This window comes from Bubalus bubalis, chromosome 3 (genome assembly GCF_019923935.1).
Source record: "Bubalus bubalis isolate 160015118507 breed Murrah chromosome 3, NDDB_SH_1, whole genome shotgun sequence".
Taxonomy (NCBI): domain Eukaryota; kingdom Metazoa; phylum Chordata; class Mammalia; order Artiodactyla; family Bovidae; genus Bubalus; species Bubalus bubalis.
In genome coordinates, this window is record NC_059159.1 from 132,010,840 (window position 1) to 132,033,600 (window position 22,761).

Consider the following 22,761-nt stretch of genomic DNA (forward strand, 5'->3'; position numbering starts at 1 on the left):
ACAGAAACTTAGAAAACAACATGGGGGACTTTGCTGGTGGTACAGTGGATAAGAATCCGCCTGCCAATGCAGGGGACATGAGTTTGATCCCTGGTCTGGGAAGATCCTAAGTGCCTCTAAGCAACTAAACCCGTGTGCCACAACTACTTAGCCTACACTCTAGAGCCCAGGAGCCACAACTACTGAAGCCCATGCCCCTAGAGCCTGTGCCCTGCAACAGAGAAGCCACCTAACCGCAGTGAGACGCTCACGCACTGCAACGAAGAGTTAGCCCCCACTTGCCAGAACTACAGCAAACCCCCCACCCACCCAGCAACAGAGATCGAGTGCAGCCAATAATAATAAAATAAATAAAGGGAAACAATCTGGCACATTAAATGATAGGAACACAAGGTTATAGACGGATAAGGAGCGACACCTAATCCAGCCTAGAGCAGGAAGGAAGAGGAAAGAAAGAGATTGGTAAAGTCTCCCATAACACAGCAGTGCCTGAACAGAATATTAACAAACCTGGCTTCGCCCTCTGTAAACCCCACAGTTCAGTTCAGTTCAGTTCAGTCGCTCAGCTGTGTCTGACTCTTTGTGACCCCATGAACTTCAGCACACCAGGCCTCCCTGTCCATCACCAACACCTGGAGTCCACCCAAACCCATGTCCATCGAGTCGGTGATGCCATTCAACCATCTCATCCTCTGTCGTCCCCTTCTCATCCTGCCCTCAACCTTTCCCAGCATCAGGGTCTTTTCAAATGAGTCAGCTCTTTGCATCAGGTGGCCAAAGTATTGGAGTTTCAGCTTCAACATCTGCCCTTCCAATGAACACCCAGGATTGATCTCCTTTAGGATGGACTGGTTGGATCTCCTTGCAGTCCAAGGGACTCTCAAGAGTCTTCTGCAACACCACAGTTCAAAAGCATCAATTCTTCGGCGCTCAGCTTTCTTCACAGTCCAACTCTCACATCCATACATGACCACTGTAAAAACCATAGCTTTGACTAGACGGACCTTTGTTGGCAAAGTAATGTCTCTGTTTTTTAATATGCTGTCTAGGTTGGTCATAACTTTCCTTCCAAGGAGTAAGCATCTTTTAGTAAATCTCACAAGCTAAGAATAATGTATTTTCCTTCTCATTACTCTTTTTGCCAAGTCCTAATGGCTGTAAATCATAGGAATGAGAACTAGAAATAAATGGGGAATGCAACAGGGTATGCATATTTATACAACAATGATGAGGCATTGTCAATAAGCAGGAGAAATGACATGGGCATTGTGCATCATAGAGGCATTGCAGTGTTTGAAATATCTGCAATGTTTGTACTTTATGGCTGAAGTTAGGCTGCTTCAGTATCTGGCCAAAAACATATTGGGGCATCAGTATAGAAATATCACAGCCATGTCACACTGATGTTTAGGTGACACTCTGTTCTTCAGACTCCCCAGAACCAGAGGATCTCTGCAATCACATATTTACAGTCGATACTACATTTAAAATCAGAAAGCAGGAGCTAGGGAAAAAACTCAAGATCATAATGTAGAAACCTTTACTTCACAGAGGAGGAATCTGAGAGGAAACCTGCCTCTCTGAGTGCGTACATCTCTTTACTAATAGAGATGAAACCAGAATGCAGGTCTAGGTGATTTCTTTCTTTCTTTCTTAATTGAATAATATCTAAGTGTTGAGCTATGTGCTGGGTACAAAATATGAAATTTATACTCACTGATACTTCTCTACTGTCCTCCACCCAACCTCCTGCCACAATATCATACAATCTCACTCATAAATATTATTTCCACAAAAGAAACACTACATGTTTTAGGGATACAGAATTTTTCTAAGTTGTAAAATACATCACCATATACTGTGGGGAAGGGGTTTAGATATGATCCGGAGTGGGACCTGAAGAGGAAATAAAATTAAGACAAAGCCAAACAAGAGAAGAGCTGTGCCTTGAGTAATGACAGTGAGCATGCATGCATGCTCAGTCACTCCAGTCACGTCCGATTCTTTGGGGCCCTATGGACCGTGCCCTGCCAGGCTCCTCCAATGACAGTGAACCGTGAACCAAAACATGAAATTGGCAACTATTTGTAACTGAGGTTAAAAAAAATGGTATGTCACTATTAACTATTAATTACATGACATGGAAGTTGTATTTTGTACAATGTACAGATAACAGCCTTGTAGAGTCAGTTAAATAGACACCTCTCTTTGAAAGATTTTGAGATTTGATCTTGTGTTCAGGTTTCCCTTGGATTTTATTATGCTTTATCTGAGAGCAAAGTTTGGCCATAATATTCTCAGTTCGTAAAGAATTCAAATATTTATCCAACTTAAAACTTCATGGAATATTGTCATTCTAGATGTGGTAATTAAAATAATGCATAACAGTGAAAAAAGGTCAGAAGTATGATTCATAAATAAAACATTCTGAAAATTTATTCTACTTAAAGATATCTAAACAAAATATATTTATTTCTATGTTAAAGGCAGAAGTTTCTAAATTTTTTAACATTTATTCACATAGTTTAAGAGGAAACATTTTTCTAGTAAACATCAAAATAAAAATCTAAAAATACTTAAGCAGAATAAAGCATTCTCTGAATAGAGTCAGAATCAATTTTTATCATTATACATTTTCTAAAATTTTTATATCTAAGTATGAAAGTTGGAAAAATATATAGTTAACCAATATTAAAATATCCTAAAAATAATGAATTGCAGTATTCTGGTTTTAGATCTACATTTTTAATGTTTCAACCTCATTTTTTAACCTTAAAATATTTTAGTGATTTTTAAAGTCAATATCTCTTAAGACATTTTTAGGAAAAGATCTAACTATTCATTTACTTGGCTCAGTGGTAAAGAATTCGCCTGCCAATGCAGGAGACGTGGGTTCATTCTTGGATACAGGAAGATCCCACACGTGGCAGAGCAGCTAAGCCCGTGCACTACAACTATTGAGCCAGTGCTCTGGAGCCCAGGAGCCGCAACTACTGAGCCCGCGTGCTGCAGCTGCTGAAGCCTGTGTGCCTGGAGCCTGTGCTCTGCAACAACGCAAGGTAGAGCAGCCCCTGATGTAAGCCGTCCCTGCTCTCCACAACTAGTAAAAGCCTGTGCACAGCAACAAAGACCCAATGCAACCAAAAATACATAAGTAAATAGTAAAAATAATAATAATAAAATAAAATTTATAGGGGGTAGGGATAAATTGTGAGATTGGGATGGACATACACACTACTATATATAAAATAACCAATAAGAACCTACTGTATAGCACAGAAAACTGTACTCAGTACTCTGTAATGGCCTATATGGGAAAAGAGTCTAAAAAAGGAGTGGATATATGTATATGCATACCTGATTCACCCTGCTGCAAACCTGAAACTAACATGAAACTGTAAATCAACTATTCTCCAATAAAATTTTTTTAATTTATTTATTTTTAATTGGAGAATAATTGCTTTACAATATTGTATTGGTTTCTGCATATATCAACAGGAATTAGCCATAGGTATACATATGTCCCCTCCCTTTTGAAGCTCCCTCCAACCCCCAGTCCCACCCCTCTAGGTTGTCACAGAGCATGGAATTTAAGCTCCCTGAGACATACAGCAAATTCCCAGTGGCTATCTATTTTCCATATGGTAATGGAAATGTTTAACCCTACTCTCCCAATTCGTCCCATCCTCTCCTTCCCCCCTTGTATACACTAGTCTGTTCACTATGTCTGTGTGTCCATAAAAATTTTTAAATATAAATAAATTTATATAATTTAGTATATATACTGGAAATATAGGTAGTTCTCAGTCATTACTTTTGAATGAATGCAGAGCCAACATATACCATCATAGCATATCATTCCCTCTTAAATACCCTTCACTGAATTCTTTTGTTTGGAGAAGTAGCCGGAAGGTTCTGGAGGCAGGAGATAGGGCCTGGAGGATGGTGCTGATGGGACTGTAGGAGACTTCTTTTTTTCTGTTTTCCCTACTAATGCTCCCTTTGTTGCCTATAATCAGCCTCTGGCTGAATATGTATCAGGGTGTGTTGTATGTTCCTAAGGGTACAGATTTGGTGACTTTGAGAGCTGCAGTCCATCAGATTAAATATACATGTATATGCTTTCATGTTGGGCTTTCCCAGTGTAAACACAGTGTTTCCCAGGTGTTAAAGAATCCACCTGCAATGCTGGAGATGTGAGCTTGATCCCTGGTCCGGGAAGATCCCCTGGAGGAAAGCATGGCAACCCACTCCAGTATTCTTGCCAGGAGAATCCCATGGACAGAGAAGCTTGACAGACTACAGTCCATGGGGTCGCAAAAGAGTTGGACATGACAGAGGGACTAAACAACAACAGGATGAAAAATAGCCAGTCCCACAGAGCAGAGGAAGAGTGCTGGGCCTGAAAACTCAGCAGTGTGAAAGTTTGCTGTGTATCCAATCACCCCTCTCAGGATCAGCAGAGCTTTCTTTCCATTTCCACTACTCCCAGTAGCTCTTCCAATCTCCAAAAGGTGGAAGCAGAGAACTATGCACCCAGAGGTGTCAGGAACCCAGTGGTACTTCTGAGATACAGGTGGCCACAACTTTGCTCTCCTGAAAATGCTTAGGTGGTGTGTGTGCTTAGTCGCTCAGTTGTGTCTGACCCTTTGCGACCCCATGGACTCCTCTGTCCATGGGGATTCTCCAGGCCAGAGTCCTGGAGTGGGTTGCCATGTCCTCCTCCAGGGGATATTCCCAACCCAGGGATCAAACCCACATCTCCTGCATTGCAGGCAGATTCTTTACCATCTGACCACCAAGGAAAATGGTTAGGAGCAGGACTATTTTATCAGATTCAGGGACTAGGGTAGAAAGAATAACCTGGACTCTTTCATGACATAGACCAACGGGTCGTTTTATAGGGTATGACAGCATAGCTGAAATATGTTTCTCAGGGTACAACTCACATTACATACTATTCTTTTCTGGAATGTTTTCCACCAGACTCATAGTAGTCATGATACAACTTTCCCTTCTGTAAAATGGAAGAAGTACCAAAACAACTTACAGGGTTGGATTAAAATTTGTTCTTTGTTTATAAAGCCAGACATTAGTTAAAGTGGTCAGGACAGATTTTAATCAGTAATATACTATTACAATAGGAAAAAGTCCAGGGTGAACTGAACTCAACTTTCATTTGTACAGAGGTTCCAAATAGGAAAAGGAGTACGTCAAGGCTGTATATTGTCACCCTGCTTATTTAACTTATATGCAGAGTACATCATGAGAAACGCTGGGCTGGAAGAAGCACAAGCTGGAATCAAGATTGCCGGGAGAAATATCAATAACCTCAGATATGCAGATGATACCACCCTTATGGCAGAAAGTGAAGAGAAACTCAAAAGCCTCTTAACGAAAGTGAAAGTGGAGAGTGAAAAAGTTGGCTTAAAGCTCAACATTCAGAAAACTAAGATCATGGCATCTGGTCCCATCACTTCATGGCAAATAGATGGGGAAACAGTGGAAACAGTGTCAGACTTTATTTTTCTGGGCTCCAAAATCACTGCAGATGGTGACTGCAGCCATGAAATTAAAAGACACTTACTCCTTGGAAGGAAAGTTATGACCAACCTAGATAGCATATTGAAAAGCAGAGACATTACTTAGCCAACAAAGGTCTGTCTAGTCAAGGCTATGGTTTTTCCTGTGGTCATGTATGCATGTGAGAGTTGGACTGTGAAGAAGGCTGAACACCAAAGAATTGATGCTTTTGAACTGTGGTGTTGGAGAAGACTCTTGAGAGTCCCTTGGACTGCAAGGAGATCCAACCAGTCCATTCTGAAGGAGATCAGCCCTGGGATTTCTTTGGAAGGAATGATGCTAAAGCTGAAACTCCAGTACTTTGGCCACCTCATGCGAAGATTTGACTCATTGGAAAAAACTCTGATGCTGGGAGGGATTGGGGGCAGGAGGACAAGGGGACGACAGAGGATGAGATGGCTGGATGGCATCACTGACTCGATGGACGTGAGTCTGAGTGAACTCTGGGAGTTGGTGATGGACAGGGAGGCCTGGCGTGCTGTGATTCATTGGGTCGCAAAGAGTTGGACACGACTGAGTGACTGAACTGAACTGAATGGGGCTCTTTAAAGGGAGAATGAGGGAATGGGTAAGAGGATGAGGGTGTCTCAGCAGGGTTAGGGCAGTGAGAAATTACAAAAAAAAAAAAAAAAAAAAACCCACAAAAGGAGGTTGATCCCTGTAAACTAACTAGGGCTTATCAGAGTAAGACTCCTCCCCTCCCACAGAGGCCAAGAGACAGGGGCCCTGTCTTCAGGTGTTGGATGGAAACAAGCAGTAAAGTTTTTGACAACCTTGAGTGTTCTCAGGTAGGCACTTTAAGAGGTGGCTAGGGTCATCCTGTGAATATGCCTTCAGCTGCTAGAAGCTATGTTAGTCTTTGTTTACATCTTTATAGGCCAAGGTTAACAAGTATAATTAAGAAGAGACTTCAGAAGGACCTGTCTAGAGTGTGGTCAAGGAAAATTTTTGTCAGTTGCTATGAGTATTAAATGAGATATTGACTGTGAATATAACATAAAGTCTTAATATCAGTGGACACATTCATTCATGTAACCAATCATATCCCTTCTCCTCCTTCAAAATGCTTATTAAAATTCTTCATTAAACTGGGTCCCAACTACTAAACAGCCTGCCACTCAGTGATAACACCTACTACATTATGTGCCAGTTATTTTACATAACATTTCCTTCAAACAACCCCATTAGGAAATAAAATTTTACAAAAGCAGCTCAGAAAGCTTAGGTATTTAATCATGGTCACACAGCCAGTGAGGGGCAGAGGCCAAGTTTACATTCAACTCTGATGATTGTTACCTGGTTCCATTAAAGAAACTCCTTTTGCCTTTTAAATGGTTCCCTTAAAAAGAAAACAATTACTCTTAAGACACCAGACATGTTCCTTACTCATGAGGTGTTTTTTTTCTTCTTCCTTTTTTTTGTTTTTGAGACTAACAATATTCTAAGATATTAGAAGGGCAAGAGTCAAGTTATGCATCTTTCAGTTTATGAAACATTTCTATGGGACCACTATGCGATGTAGATATTTAAGGAAATTGCACCTGCCTGCAGGGATCAGGACACAGACTGGTAAATGCTAACCCATCCACTCCAGAAAAGAGATCAACAATCATGCAGTCTGAAATGGTTTCAAGAAAGGTTTTGTTGTTCTTATTTGTTTGTTTGGGGACCTCGCCACGAGGCTTGTGGGATCTCTGCTGCCCTACCAGGCATGAAACCCATGCCTCCTACAGTGCAAGCGGGGAGTGTTAACCACTGGATCGCCAGGCAAGTCCCTCAAGGAAGATCAGAATTGGGCTCGATCTTAAGGGATCTGTTGGATACTGATTCTGAGAAGGAAACAGAAGGGTTACTCCCGGGTAGAAGGTGTGGAGCAAGAAAAGTAGAAGCGTGTATATTCCTGAAAATCGGTGTATAACATTGTCAGAGAGCTTGAGTGACAGTTTTGTTCATCCGCTGACATTACTGTAAACGAAGGCTAACTTGGAAGTTTAAATGTCCGAAGTAAGACCGCCGGGTCAAGCAGCGATGAACGGTGATCCACGCGGCAATCCTGGTGCCTCTGAGGGCCTTTAGCGACACGCTCGAGTCCTAGTACCTGAAACCACCACAAGTTTAAGGCATAATCATTCGCCTCTCTACAACGCTCGGTCAAACTCTATGATTCCCGAGGGGGCGCGACGCTCACCTACCCGCCGCGCACGCGCGACGTCCTCCTTTCCGCACAAAGGCTGCGGGAGGAGGGGTCGGCGCAAGCGCTCTGAGCTTCTTAGAAAATAGGGTCATTTTTTTCGCCTCCTGGCGCAGGCTGGGTAAAGAGAAGCATGCGCCGTGAGGACGTACGAGACTTATTTCACGCGGTGGTGACGTAATGATAGAGGAGGAGGTGGCCCAGGAACGGAAGCCGGGAGGGAACCAGGGCGGAAGGGGACTAGGGCCAGGCTTGTGTTCGGTTCCTTGGCGGGGCTGGGGTTCCGATGTGGTCCCCGGAACGGGAGGCCGAGGCCCCGGCCGGGGGAGACCCGGCGGGCCTACTGCCCCCGGAGTGGGAGGAGGATGAGGAGCGCATGTCCTTCCTGTTCTCCGCCTTCAAAAGGAGTCGCGAGGTGAACAGCACCGACTGGGACAGCAAGATGGGCTTCTGGGCGCCGTTGGTGCTGAGCCACAGCCGCCGCCAGGGGGTGGTGCGCCTGCGTCTGCGGGACTTGCAGGAGGCCTTTCAACGCAAGGGCAGCGTCCCGTTGGGGCTGGCCACCGTGCTGCAGGACCTGCTGCGGTGAGGGCGGGCCCGGCCGGGGGGCGGGGCGGCTCCCCATGGGCAGCGACCCAGGCAGTTCTCCCGGGCGCACCGCGCCCAGTCCCGGGTCTGGCTTCCAGGAGCCGTCTGTGTTTGCTCAGTGGGCTAAGGAGGCCAGGTTAGGGGTGTTTGGAGGGAATGGGAGGTGGGGTATGGAGGAAATTGAGAGGCCAGGATAGCCTGATTAGATGCAATCCAGACGGTAAGAGGAGAAGCCAGCCTGGCGGAGGTGACAGTGATCTGTACTGGAATCCCGTTATGTAGGGGCTTCCAAATGTGAATAACCCCACAACAGAAGGTCTGCGAGACAGGATTTATTGAACTAAGAAAGGGCGGAGCTAAGAAGAAAGTAGTGGTAGGGGAGAGGTGTGTAGGGACCTTGCCAACAGCCCCCCGGCACAGGTATTGTGTCTGGCCTGTCTTGGCTTGTCCTTGGCACAGGCTATTTAGAGCGGAGGACATGACTGAGTATCTTGGTGATCCGAGAAGGTCCTGTAGGTGCTACCTGTGCGACAGGTGCAGGGTTTTTTAGGTTCCTCAGGCTGGTAGCATGAACATCTAACAGATGAAAGCACTTTGCTGTGTGAGGTATTTTACCTACATCATTTCATCTGGCTCCTTCAGCAGTCCTGCGGTGACGGAATTATCCTCTCAGACAGAAGCAGCTGAGTCTGAGAGAGATGCAGCAACTTACTGGGGGTTACACAGATGGTTAGAGGTTATGTCAGGGCTGCCCCTGGGGTCTTCTGAGTCTCAAGCATTTGCACTCATGTTGTATATGTCATATCCTGAGGGGCCTCTCTAGCACAGTTACTTCGTCGGGGTGGGAGACTGAAGAAAGCCAACTTTGATATGTTGCTTTTAGCTCAACCCTATTCCCAATTAAGAGATCTTCCTTCCTCCCAACCCCCTTCCCTTGACTGACATTGATGGGGCAAGGCATTTCTGGAACTTCTCCGTTCTAGGACAGTTTCCATTCATGCCCCACCTGGGGCACAGGGTAGACAGTAGCTGAAAAAGTCAATGAGGGGCAGGAAGAATCTGAGCTTCCTTATTACAATGGGACCATCCTCTCTCACTTCCTACCCAGAGACCTGTAGTACCTCTATTTCTCCTCTCCTGACTGCTGGCACCCCACTGAGGCTTCCTGAAGTTTGACAGGGTCTGGGACCTGAAGAATTTCTGAGGGAGACATTTTTCCATAGAAGCAGCATAGCAGAGTAGTTAACAGCTTTGATTGAGGCCCAGATAGCCTGGGTGCAAATCCTGGCTCTGCCATATGCTAAATTATGTGACTGAGGAAAAAATATGTACCTCTCCATAAGCCTCAGTTTGATCAGTTATAAAACATGATTGTACTTAGATTTATTTTGTGTATTTGAAGAGATACTCCTTAGCACCCCTTAGCACAGTGACTGGCCCATGGGAAGCATTCAGTAAAATTAGCTCCTTATTACTAGGACTTTGAAATGCTTGTGCCTTATCTACACCCAAGCTTAGGACTAGCAGAAAACCCTTTCTCTGAACTGCTTTGTCTTCATCCTCATGTCTTGCCCTTGACACTAATCCGTTATTGTTTTGAGCTCCCTTCGTTAAGGGAAGTCTCAACACAGGCCCTGTGGCCTCCTGTGTCTCTGGAGCCTTATCAGAGAGCTTGCATTTTGGAGCCAAATTATAGTTTAGCTTTGGCCTCTGTCATCTTCAGTCCCTCAGTTTTCTCTTGCCAAAAATTGTGAGGCTTGGAGCTGGAGCGTAAACAGTATTACTCACAGTAGCTGACATGAAGGTGCCTAGTAAATGGTGCTTATGAAGATGATGATCACATTCCTTTTTGGGCTAAGGAGGGAGGTGAGTCCATTGCAGTAAAGCCTACCACCTGCCCTTTTCTTTCTTCACCGGCAGTCGAGGGGAGCTGCAGCGGGAGTCTGACTTCATGGCCAGTGTAGACAGCAGCTGGATCTCCTGGGGGGTCGGAGTCTTCCTGCTGAAGCCCCTCAAGTGGACTCTTTCCAACATGCTAGGGGATCATAAGGTTCCTGCCGAGGAGGTGCTCGTGGCTGTGGAGCTTCTTAAGGTGGGTGCTCAGGAGTGAGAGGTCTGGGTGTCATCTGGGGTGATGACAGGACCCTCCACGTTTCTTGGGTGGCTTGGGTGAATCATTAGAAAATGAACCAATCTTTTTTATGGGTTGACAGAGCTGATAACTGAGTTTATCTGACCTTCCTTTTGCTATACTTTGTAGCAATGAGTTGTTGGTTGGACTTGTATCTTTCAAGGGTGAACCTCTATCTAGAAATTGTCAGTTACACACAGTTGAGTAATTTCTATATTTGTAGGGATTAATGATAAACTAAAGTTTAGAAAACTTGGTTGCCATTTCCTCTTTCAGCTTTGCCCTCCCCTAAATCAGTAAACTGGGCTTCCCTGGTGGCTCAGTGGTAAAGAACCTGCCTGCCAGTGCAGAAGATGCGGGTTCGATCCCTGGATGGGGAAGATCCCCTGGAGAAGGAGATGGCAAACCACTCCAGTATTCTTGCCTGGGAAATCCCATGGACAGAGGAGCCTGGGTTGAAAAAAAGTCCATGGGTCCCTACAGTCCATGGGTTGAAAAAGAGCTGGGCACAACTGAGTGACTAAACAGCAACAACAAATCAGCAAACTAGGCTCAGATGTCCTTTCTCACTTACTTACCACCATCAAAGAAGCCACCAGGCTCTTTTCCTTTCATGCTCTTCTGGTCATTCAGCTTCCTCCTGGCCTGCCTTCTGTCCAAAGCCCAGAGCATGCAACTGATGCCAGACAACTTCTCTCATCTACACCCTTGGCTTCTCTGCAGCTCTCAGGCCACACCAGAGACACCAGCAAATCAACCACCTTAGATCAGCCCCATGGTCCTTCATTTCTGCTGGAAAAAAATGGCTCTGTCAGCAGGAGTGGGGCCCCTTTCAAAGTCCCAGCTTTAGGAGGGCCCTCGGAGCCACTCTGCTGCCTGGTGTTCCTGTCCCCTGCCCCACACACCCGCTTCATGCTCTCTGCAGATACTGCACTGAGAACATAGAATCCCCTTAGTCGCACTTCAACTTTCTGTCTTACCGCTTCCAATTTGACCTCCTCTCAGCCCTGCTTCCTCCCCAGGCTCAGAGGATGAAGTGTCCTTCCTCTGTCCCCTATGTGCTCAGCCCTTAGTGGCATCAGTGACCCTCCCGATCTGTATATTCCTTCCCCCTCTTTCATGCTGTCCTTCAGCCTGTAAACCCACCCCAGTTTTCCCATCTCAGGATGACTCCTTGTGGGACCTGGGGCCCCGACTGGTCACTGCTGTGTCTCTCCTTCTCAGGCAAGCTTTGCTGTCCCCACATCTTTACTTCCACACACACTTTTTTTTTTTTAAGATTATTTGATTTTATTTTTGGCTGTGCTGGATCTTCATGGCTGCGAGAGGGCTTTATCTCATTGCAGCCAGCAGGGGCTATTCTCTAGTTCTGGTGCACGGGCTTTACATTGTGGTGGCTTCTCCTGCTGCGGAGCACGGGCTGTAGCCAAATGGGCTCAGTAGTTGTGGCGTATGGGCTTAGTTATTCTATGGCATGTGAGATCTTCCTTGACCAGGGATGGAACCTGTGTCCCCTCATTGCAAGGCAGATTCTTAACCACTGGACCCCCAGGGAAGCCCTCCACCTACTCTATAACCCCGGGCAGACCTGCATCACCCCCACCGCTCCACCTGACTGTGGTGGGCAAGGTTATAGTAACCTTGTGTGTCTGTGTGTGTGTGTGTTTATAAAGTTGACTGAACAAGTGTCTATAAAGTAGACTTGCAGACAGTGGTTATTTTTGAAACTCACCAAGCCCAACCTTCCCTGATGGCTCAGTGGTAAAGTATCCACCTGCAATGCAGGAGACCTGGGTTTGATCCCTGGGTTGAGAAGACCCCCTGGAGAAGAGAATGGGTACCCACTCCAGTATTCTTGCCTAGAGAATCCTAAGGACAGAGGAGCCTGGTGGATTGCAGTCCATGGGGTTGCAAAGAGTCAGACACAACTGAGTGACTAACATTTGAATGCTGTAATCGCTTGAAGTCCAGCCTCAGAGCCCTGGAGGCTTCCACACAGCTGGGGCCAGGTTGCAACCCCCAGCCCCCACCCCATGAGAAGCTCCAGTTTTTCCTCACCCCGACAGACAGCCCTCCTCCCTGCCACCTCAGCCTGGGGATCAAGTCTCCAAAATCTACCTGCTCTCCCTGTCCCCTGGGATTTTTGACTAAGCAGCATGCATCTTCTTCAGGAAAACACCTCTCCCCCTCTGCACTACCCTCCCTCTCAGCCTCCAGGGCTCGGCCAGGGACACACAGCTTAGTGGTTTAAGTGGTTCTGGGCCAGCCCTTTCCCTCCTTGTGGTCTTTTCCCCCAGGTGTTCTCCAACCTGGAGCAATGGGGGGTCCATCCATTTATCCTCACAGTTGTGGTTTTGGACTCAGTGTTTTGAGAGCAAAGGCAGAGGTGGGGGTAGATGGGAGTGGAATCACAGAAATCTTCTAAGAACCAACAATTTTTGACAGCAGAGAAGTCTAATCCTCTTTAGATAGAGAAATAAATCTGGCTCTTCAGGGGCATGGACTGTTAATGTTAACTCTGTGTGGCTCAGACAGTAAAGCGTCTGTCTGCAGTGCGGGACACCCGGGTTTGATTCCTGTGTCCGGAAGATCCCCTGGAGAAGGAAATGGAAATCCACTCCAGCACTCTTCCCTGGAAAATCCCATGGACGGAGGAGCCTGATAGGCTACAGTCTATAGGGTCGCAAAGAGTCCGACACAACTGAGCAACTTCACTTTCAGCTTACATCACTACACAGAACACTTTGATGCTTAATCTCATTCGATGACATCTGCTACCAAATATATGATGACTTCAGATACATGGTTTTCTCCTGGGAAGGAGACTTGTTTTCATGTGTGAAAATAAAGGGTCTTATCTGGATATTTTTATAAAACCAAAGAAAGCCTGTTTCTGAGGTAAACTGGCTTTCCCAAGTCTAAATGCAGAAAGCAGCCAGCAAGTTTTAATCTTATTTGAAAGAAATACAAAATAGTAAAAATTGCCCATAGAGTTTGTGATTTGCAAAAATTGTACAAAGAAAGTTTCCTTTCTGTTCATCCCATCTCCACCTTTTTGGGTACATTCCCTTCCCAGTTCTGTTTGCAGAAGCACACTCCCTTCTTATTGACCTTATTATGTTACTTTCCATTTTATCTTCTTTTTGGCATTTAGTACTTCCTGAAATTCTTATTTACTTGTATTTTATCTTTCTCCCCCACCAGAAGGGACAAATTTCATGGGGCCTGGGAACAGTGCCTGGTACATAGTAGAGAGTCAGTAAATATTTGTTAACACAGTAAGTGAATATACACATGCACAATTTGTTGTTCACTTGCTCCGTCATGTTCAGATCTTGGCGACCCCATGGACTGTAGCCCACCACCTGGTGGGCCTCTGTCCATGGGATTCTCTAGGCAAAAATACTGAAGTGGGTAGCCATTTCCAGGGGATCTTAACCAACCCAGGAATGGAACCTGTGTCTTCTGCATTGGCAGGTGGATTCTTCACCACTGAGCCACCAGGGAAGCCCATATACATACATATATAAATGTTACCTTATTTTACCTATTGGTCTACAACCAGCTTTTTTTTTTTTTTTTCCCACCTTAATCTATCATGAGCACCCTTCTAGGTCCCTACATGATATAGATCTACTTCATTCTTTTGGATGGCTGCATAATAATCAATGGACTTGCCACAATTTATCCAGTAGTTACCACACAAATGGATATTTAAGTCATTACAATTTCTCTCTGTTACAAGAAATACTTCTTTGACAGCTTTGTGCCTACATGTATACTCTTCACTTTTTTCTAGAAATGTGTATGCACATTTTAAGTTTTAACAGAAATTACTAAATTACTTTTCAGAAGTTTGTACTAATTTATGCTTTCATGAAGATTACATTAAAGTACCCAGTCTCCTCACATCCTTGCCGGCACTGGATAACACAAGTCTTTTAAAGATTGTCAGTTTGATGAATAAAAATACTTCCTTTTTGGAATTTGAGCATTTTTTCACCTATTCACTGGCCATTTACATATTCTCTTCTGTGAATTGCCTCTTTATAGCCTTTGCCTGTTTTTATTTTGGATTCTTTGTCTTTTATATTATTGGTGGGAGTTTTCTATTTATTAAGGGTGTGTGTGCGTGCGCACGTGTGCGGACTTAGTCACTCAGTCATGTCTGACTCTTTGCAACCCCACAGACTGTAATCTGCATGAGAGACCCAGGTTTGATTCCTGGGTTGGGAAGATCCCCTGCAGGAGCGCATGGCAACTCACTCCAGTATTCTTGCCTAGAGAATCCCATGGACAGAGGAGCCTGGCTGGCTACAGTCCATAGAGTCTCAAAGAACTGGACATGACAGAGAAACTACACTTTCATATATATATGTATATAAATGATATATTTAGTATTAAGAATTTAATACTGTCTCTCAGTTTCTTGTTTTAATTTTTACTTATGATGTCTTTTACTATATAAAAGTTTTTATATTTCTATAGATTTTTCAAATTTTCCTTTTTGGCTACTGAATTTCTGCTCTTACTTAGAAAGGCGTAACTTTTCTGCTCTTGCTTAGAAAGACATAACCCTCTACTTCAAAGGTTAATAAGATTTTTTTTTAAAGCATTGTCTTCAAATATTTTATGCTTTCATTTTCTCAATTTAAATTTTAATAATGTAGTAGGTATTTTTGTATATGTGGTAAAGAAGACTCAGATTTCATGCTGCTGCTCATGACTATTCCTCTTCCTGAGATGACCTTCCCACCAACATCCCACCTAATGACTTACCTACGGGATTCTGCTCAACAACTATTATTTTCTGAGCAATTGCTGGACTCCTGGGTAGTCCTTCTCTGTATTTTCATAGCATCCTATGCATACTTCAGTACATATTTCTTATTTGCAGAAGACTGAAAGTGTAATTTGCACAGAGGAGGAAGACCATGGCATTGTTTCTTGGAACCTGTGTTTCTTAGACTTCTCATCTAAGTCTAAAGATTCCTAAATTCTCACAAAAATCCCATCCCATACTTCCCTCTTGGGGCACTTTCTAGACTTGGTACTATTCCAATTTGCAGGATTGCCATTTGGCATAAAAGTGGAGAGATCAGGACTGGCTGGGAGTTTATAGACATCATCTCCATCCACCTTCTCCGGCTTGCCAAGGACCAGTGAGACCGACTGGTCCAGGATCACACAGGCTGGCCTGACCACCAGCCTTGGCTCTTCATCTGTGGCCATGCCACCACACCACACTGCTTCCTTCTCCCCTTAGGGGCCCATAGGCAAGGGAGATGCAGGAACACGGAGTCCCAAATGGAAGGGCAAGCCCAGAGTTGGCTCCCAACATATCATGTACCTTATTTCACCCATGCTCACCAGACATTCCTCCAAGGTTTAAAAAAAACATGACTCCTTTTTCCTTTTCCAAAGCTGAGGACAGGGTGGACGCTCCCCTGCTCTTACCTCGCGTGTCGCGTGACCGTGGATCTGAAGCACGGGCTTAGGGCTCTCAGGTTTCTGGGGGCAGCAATCCCTCCCCACAAGCACTTTGCACTTCCCCTGCAGGAGAAAGCTGAGGAGGTGTACCGTCTGTATCAGAACTCCCCACTCTCCTCGCACCCTGTGGTGGCCCTGTCAGAGCTCAGCACTCTGTGTGCGGGCTCCTGTCCGGACGAGAGGACCTTCTACCTGGTGTTGCTGCAGCTGCAGAAAGAGAAGCGGGTCACCGTCCTGGAGCAGAATGGGGAGAAGGTACGGGAACACTTCCTTCTCACCCCACTCCCAGAGACCTTGTCCACTGTGTGCTGACATAGCCGCCAGAACCCCTGCCCAGGGGTTTCTCAGCATTCGGGGTCAGAGCAACAGTAAGTTGTCCTGTCCCTTCAGATCGTGAAGTTTGCCCGAGGCCCCCACGCTAAGGTCTCTCCTGTCAACGACGTGGATGTCGGGGTCTACCAGCTGATGCAGAGTGAACAGCTGCTGTCCCGCAAGGTGGAGTCCTTGTCCCAGGAAGCCGAGAGGTAACTCCCCCTGAGCTGAGTGCCCCAGACCTCACCCTGGCCGGCCCTCAGAGCCGGCAAAGCACTGGCAACCGTGGGCTCTTTAAAAAGAAGAATTAAGGTTATATTTTGCTGATTAGGAAAGTACTAACTGCTCAGTGCAGCAGTCACAGAAAGCACCAATTATCATAAAGGAAACCAAAATGAATTCTTCCCCCTACAAGTGCAGCTGTTAGCACTGTGTTTATGTTCTTCCAAACCATCATCCATTTAACCAGTGTTTACTGAGCCAGCCCTTATCTTGGGGATGTGTTGAGTTGGCTGAAGAGTTCATTCAGGTTTTTTGGTAAGATCTTACAGAAAAACCTGAATGAACTCTTTAGCCAGCCCAATAGTAGTGAATGCGCCAGGTATATACAGTCTTCTGGGGGTCTTGGTAAGGGACCCCTGCCCTTCCCCTCGGATGACCATGCAGGACATCCCTGCTGAAGACATGTAAGCACTTCCCCGAAAGGTAGGATATATAGATGTGGAATCAGAATGTGCTTGTTCACACCCTCTTACAGCAGGAGAATCCCCACCTTGTGGGAACGCCAAGGTCATTGGAGGTGTTAGGAAGTCATTCCCTGCCTGCTGGCTTTCCAGGTGGTGCTAGTGGTAAAGAGTCTGCCTGCCAATGCAGGAGACATAAGAGACTAGGGTTTGGTCCCTGGGTTGGGAAGATCCCCCGAAGGGGAGCATGGCAACCCCCTCTAATATTCTTGCCTGGGAAAATCCCATGGACAGAAGAGCCTGGCAGGCCATAGTCTGTGCAGTCACAAAGGGTCGGACGCCACTGACGCAACTTAGCACACCCTACCTGCTAGCTCCCAGGATGGCAGTCTGTCTTTAAGGCACCTTGTCGATCTGTTTTCCCTCTCTATGAATTGAAATAACTTTTCCTTGGTTGTTTGCCTTCCCCACATGCAGACCCCCCTCCCAGCTCATATCTCAACCTGCTGCAGGGCTTTGGCCATGGGTGGTTGGGCATCGTTTTTCTGGCCACTGGGTGAAATGAATTTGCTCTTCAGATTTGAAAAGTACCTTCACCAAAGGTGCTACTTCTGGGGACACTTGAGGACCCTGCCATCCCCCTCCTATGGCCTCGTCATCTTAAGCTGTCCCTTTGTAGGTATAAAGAAGAAGCCCGCCGGGCATGCCGAGCAGGGAAGAAGCAGCTGGTGAGTTTTGTCTCCCCACTCCCCACCCCCAGCTGTGTCCTGGTGCCCTAGGATGCAAGTGAGAGGAGCCCAGTTCAGAGAGCAGCCTTCTCAAGGCTAGAGCAGAATGTCTGTGGGTGGCCCAGGCATCATGATGGCTTGCTTTACAAACCCGGGGTGGGTCTTACCTTCTGGGAAGGGCTGTCTTCCTTGGGCCCTTTGGCCTACCTGGTTTGGCATTAACCATGTCTCCACGCCCCACTAGGCCCTGAGGTCTCTCAAGGCCAAGCAGCGGACAGAGAAGCGCATCGAGGCCCTGCATGCCAAGCTGGACACAGTTCAAGGCATCCTGGACCGGATCTATGCCTCGCAGACAGATCAGATGGTAGCTACTGCCCCTCTGCCCCAGTGCTTGGCCAGTTCTGTGTGGTGTCCGCCCCTCCTCCCTTCCACTGAGGCTTTGCTGTCTGGAGAAGGCTGGGGTTCTTTCAGGATATGGTTGGGACTGCCTTTGCCCCTCCTGTTGGGAAGTTTTGGGCTTAGTTGACATGGGGTGAATCGTGCTTGGGTAAGGGAGAAAAAACCAAAGCTGTCTTCTGGAGACAGAACAATGTGGTCTGTATTTTGCCCAGTGCTCTTCATCTGCACTGACCACTGCTTTCTCTTTAGGTTTTCAATGCCTATCAGGCCGGGGTGGGAGCGCTGAAACTCTCCATGAAGGATGTCACAGTGGAGAAGGCAGAGAGCCTTGTGGATCAGATCCAGGAGGTATGGAGGTTGGGCAGGGCACGTACCTACACCAGACAGTTCTGAGGACAGAAGTGACTTTGTTGTATTGATATTTACTTCCTTCCCCAACTGTTGACTTGGTGAACTTGAGGAAGCTTCCCCCAGTTCTCAGATGGGACAGCACTACTTTGTAATCCTGAACATTGAAACCCAAAGACTGAGATCCCCAGAGATGCATTCAGAGTTCACGGCCTGGCGCTTTTCTCTTGCAGCTTTGTGACACCCAGGATGAAGTTTCTCAGACACTGGCTGGCGGGGTAACCAATGGCCTAGGTGAGTTGACAAGATGATTCTGTCGTCTTTCCTTTCTAAGCAGACTTCGCCTCTGTGCAGGGATAGGTCTGGCCAGGATCTGTTCTCCTAATGCAGGCAGGGCTCTCCCCCATCTCCGGGGCTTCTCTGCAGGAGTAATGGGAAGGAATTGGCCTTTCTTCCTTGACAGGCTGTTGACCAGCCCCTCAGCACTCCAGGGCCCCTTACTCCCTGGGCATCTTCCTAGCGCAAGGAGAAGCAGGGTCAGTTCCTTGGTGTAAACAAAATAAACCTCCTCAGTGACTTAGCTCTATGTGTGGACAAAGAGTATCCGCTTGAAGGTGCCCTTTGCCTCCCAACTCACACGATTGATTTATTGATTGATTGGCTATGCTGAGTCTTTGTTGCTGCACATGGGCTTTCTCTAGTTGCAGTAAGTGAGGGCTGCTCTCTAGTTGCAGGGTTCAGGCTTTTCACTGTGGTGGCTTCTCTTGTCATGGAGCACGGGCTCTCTACAGTGCAGGCTCAGTAGTTGTGGTGCATGGGTTTAGTTGCCCCACGGCCTGTGGGATCTTCCTGGACGAGGGATTGAACCTATGTTTGCTGTATTGGCAAGCAGACTTTTAACCACTTGACCACCAGAGAAGCCCATCACACAGTTTTTTTTAATAATCCTTCAAGAAGGCCTGGGCATCTTTTGTAAGGCTGAGCTGGGTTTGCTGTCCACAGTCCTTGATCATTAATGCATTTCCTCCCTGGACTTCCTCGTGTCCTTATGTCGCCTCTTCTCGCCAGACTTTGACAGTGAGGAACTGGAGAAGGAGTTGGACATCCTGCTTCAGGACACCACCAAAGAACCTTCGGATCTGCCCGACAACCACCAGGAGACGTTTTATATCAACAGTGTGCCTAACACTAGGATCTCAGATGCCGAACTTGAAGCTGAACTTGAGAAACTGTCCTTATCAGAGGGAGGTAGGGAGCTGTGTTCCAAGGGTGGCTGGTGGGCTTGTGACCCTCTGGCTCATGGTTAATGGGTCCCAACACGCTTGCTCCATCTGCCAGGGTACCAAATGGGGGAAGGGAGTCCTGGGCTCCTTATTTATATTAAGACTCAGTCCCTTAAACACTGGGGTGCTTTCATCTGAGAGATCTGCCATAGAGTTCAGCCATTTCTTCTCCCTGCAGGTTTGGTCCCAAGCAGGAAATCTCCAAAAAGACAATTGGAACCGACTCTCTAAAGCCATTGTAGGACCCTCAAGTGAAGGACCCTCACATCAGAGAGAGACCAGGCTTGCGTGTATGTGTGTGTGTGTGTGTACATAGTTATTTAAACGAGAAACTCGGAATGTGTTGGGAAGAGGAGGAAGGACAAGCACTGCTGCGTCTGGATGCCGCCACTTACCACGGGCACTGAGAGTTTCTGGAAGCGTGCGCCCAAGGCGTGCTGCCAGCCGGAGTCATGGCCCTGCCTTCTCATCTTTCTAGTGCCACAGTTTATACGGTTCTGTGTGTGCCCTGTCGTCTCTCATAGCCTGCAGTCCTGCCATGGGCTCAGTTAGGTTTGTCTTCCCCCACCAGCCTCATTCTGGCCAGCGAAGGCGAAAGAGTTTGTGCAGCTTTGCCAAATCAGAGTCTGTCCTCATGCCCCTCCCTGCGCCCCACGTGTTTAGAGGAGTTTATTCTGTCTGTTGGTCCGGTACACAGCTCCCAGCCCCTCTCTGTTCCCTCTGGTAATGAGAAGGAGGAGACTCAAACAGCTGCCACTTTAGGGAGAAATGCACAGCGTAAAACAAGGGGGGAAACACCAGTTCCTTCCCATTACTCCTGTGGAGAAGCCCGGGAGAGAGGGGAATGGGGAAGAGCCCTGCCTGCACTGGGGCTCCCTGGGGTCCATTGTCAGATTCTCCAGGTGTTCAGAAAGAGAGGTCACCCCCAAGTGGCTCAGAGTCATGATAGTTGGAGAGGGGTCTCGTGGGGTTGATGGACATAGCTGCCTCTTCCATGTTATGCAAAAGAACATCTGTTGACTGGAGAAAGGGTTACTCTGGGTCTTTTGAACTTGACAGAAGCCCTGGTGACTACAGGGCCCCAGGAATCCGCACCCCATCTGCTTTCTAAAAAGGTATCTTTGCCTTGCCCCCATGGTGAATAACTTAAATATAACTTTAACACAAATCAGAAGAATCCACACAACAGCACACCTTCCCTTCGTGAGCCTGGCAGAAAAACACAGGTTCTTTTGTTTGAATTCCAAAAGCATCTTATGTTGTGGCCCAACGCTCAGGGCAGGGCATCTGAGCCAGGATGTGCAATAGAAGCAGAAGACAGCGGCCTTGGCCACGTCAGCTGTGTGCTTCCCCGGTCCTGCTCTGCACCCAGCCCCGCCTCCTGGAGGCCCATCTTCCTACTTTCTTTGACGAGTAGGCGAGGATGGTGGGGGGACAGGCAGGAGAGGGTCTGAATGTGCTGGCAGCAGGGAGAAGACCGAACACCAGCCACACTGCTGCCCTGCTGCAGTCCCAGACGCCTGCCTGGCCCCTGGCCCTGCCCCTCCCGCTGGGGGGTGGCGGAGAGCGAGGGGAGGCATCTGCTCCAGGCCAGGAGCATGATCACTGTTCCACAAATTTCTCTCCCACTCGGCCTTGGGAAACTGATATGCTGGGGGTAAAAAGAAACAATCACTATTTTTTCTTTTTTTATCTGGTAAATAATTAAAAGAAAAAGCCCAAGCGCTTCGTCTTCCTCTGTCTTTTATTTTTTTCTCCTTTTGAACTATTTACTTTGTATTGGGGTATATGGGCTTCCATGGTGGCTCAGTTGGTAAAAAATCTGCCTAAAATGTAGGAGACCCAGGTTTGATCCCTGGGTGGGGAAGTTCTCCTGGAGAAGGGAATGGCTACCCACTCCAGTATTCTTGACTGGAGAATCCCATGGACAAAGGAGCCTGGCAGGCCACAGTCCTTGGGGGCACAAGAGTCAGACACAGCTTGGCAACTCAACCACCACCACCATACCCGATTAACGATGTGATAGTTTCAGCTGAGCAGCAAAGGGACTCAGCCTTAGATGTAGAAGTATCCATTCTCCCCGAAACTCCCCTCTGATCCAGGCTGCCGCATAACACTTAGCAGTGTTCCATGTGCTATACAGAAGGTAGGTCCTTGTTGGTTATCCATTTTAAATCTAGCAGTATGTACCTGTCCATCCCAAACTCCCTAGCTATCCCTTCCACCCCTCATCCCCCCGCCCCCCAGCAACCATAAGTTCAAGATGTCTGTTCTTTAGGTTGTCCAAGTGCCTTGTTCCTGCTCCCCCATCCTCCCCTCCAGCATACACACTGGCGCCACAGGAGAAGGCTGACTGGCTCCCAAGCAGGTGTCCTGAGTTGCTGTGAAAGTGGGCAGCCTACCCTATCGCTCTCTCAGGTCAACACTGTTATTCAATGACCTCCTTTATTTAAGAGTCTGCCATCATTTTCCTTACTGTCTTCTTTTCCAAGCTCTCTTTCCTCTGCCTGTATGACCATATTTTAGCCTGGCACCAGTATTTATTCAGCACATGTTGCAACTGTGGGGTTTGCCATCCTTGGGGGAGACAGGCTTTGAACCTGAGAGCAGAGCTAGAACAGACTGGAAGTTCTGCCGCAGCACTAGGTATGTCAGCAGGTGAACCAAACAGGAAAAGGAGTCACGAGGAGCCTGGAGCAGAGATGGCTGGAACAGAAGAGAGTGAAGATCCCTGGGTGGAGAAGATCCCCAGGAGGAGGAGAATGGCGACCCACCCCAGTATTCTTGTCTGAAAAGTCTCACAGACAGGAGCCTGGCAGGCTACAGTCCACGGGGCCACAGAGTAGGACACAGCTGATAGACTGAACACAGAGTGAAGTTGGGCCAGGTTCTCCAGCATGGAGCTATAGTAGGGAACCCACTCCACCTCCCAAAAAAGTTGAGTTCCCATACTATGAGCCTCTTATCTGTTCTCCTGTTACTTTCTCCTGCTGACCTGAGCTGCTAAGGAGTCCTGGTTTCAGTG

The 22,761-nt window shown here is 47.0% G+C and overlaps 1 protein-coding gene and 1 long non-coding RNA gene across 2 annotated transcripts; one reads left to right on the forward strand and one right to left on the reverse strand.

The window, feature by feature from the left end:
• Positions 1-6,911: 6,911 nt before the first annotated feature.
• On the reverse strand, positions 6,912-7,887 carry LOC123465597. Its single transcript, XR_006640870.1, has 2 exons — positions 7,776-7,887; positions 6,912-7,681 (listed from the first exon to the last, which is right to left on the reverse strand). It is a non-coding gene; the product is annotated as an uncharacterized LOC123465597 (long non-coding RNA).
• Positions 7,888-7,953: 66 nt separating this feature from the next.
• CHMP7 (charged multivesicular body protein 7) lies at positions 7,954-21,458 on the forward strand. The gene is made up of 10 exons (XM_045165098.1): positions 7,954-8,359; positions 10,283-10,454; positions 16,053-16,238; positions 16,374-16,507; positions 17,658-17,706; positions 17,951-18,070; positions 18,355-18,453; positions 18,687-18,747; positions 19,522-19,701; positions 19,915-21,458. Exons 1-10 carry the CDS (start codon positions 8,061-8,063, stop codon positions 19,965-19,967), a joined length of 1,353 nt encoding a protein of 450 aa, XP_045021033.1. The 5' UTR covers positions 7,954-8,060; the 3' UTR covers positions 19,968-21,458.
• The last annotated feature ends 1,303 nt before the right edge of the window (positions 21,459-22,761 follow it).

Bases quoted from the DNA above. Each gene is read 5' to 3' on its own strand.
- CHMP7 (XM_045165098.1), top strand. From the start codon at position 8,061: ATGTGGTCCCCGGAACGGGAGGCCGAGGCCCCGGCCGGGGGAGACCCG. The intron at 18,071-18,354 runs GTAGCTACTGCC...CTTTCTCTTTAG, and splicing joins CCTCGCAGACAGATCAGATG to GTTTTCAATGCCTATCAGGC. The intron at 18,748-19,521 runs GTGAGTTGACAA...TCTTCTCGCCAG, and splicing joins CGGGGTAACCAATGGCCTAG to ACTTTGACAGTGAGGAACTG.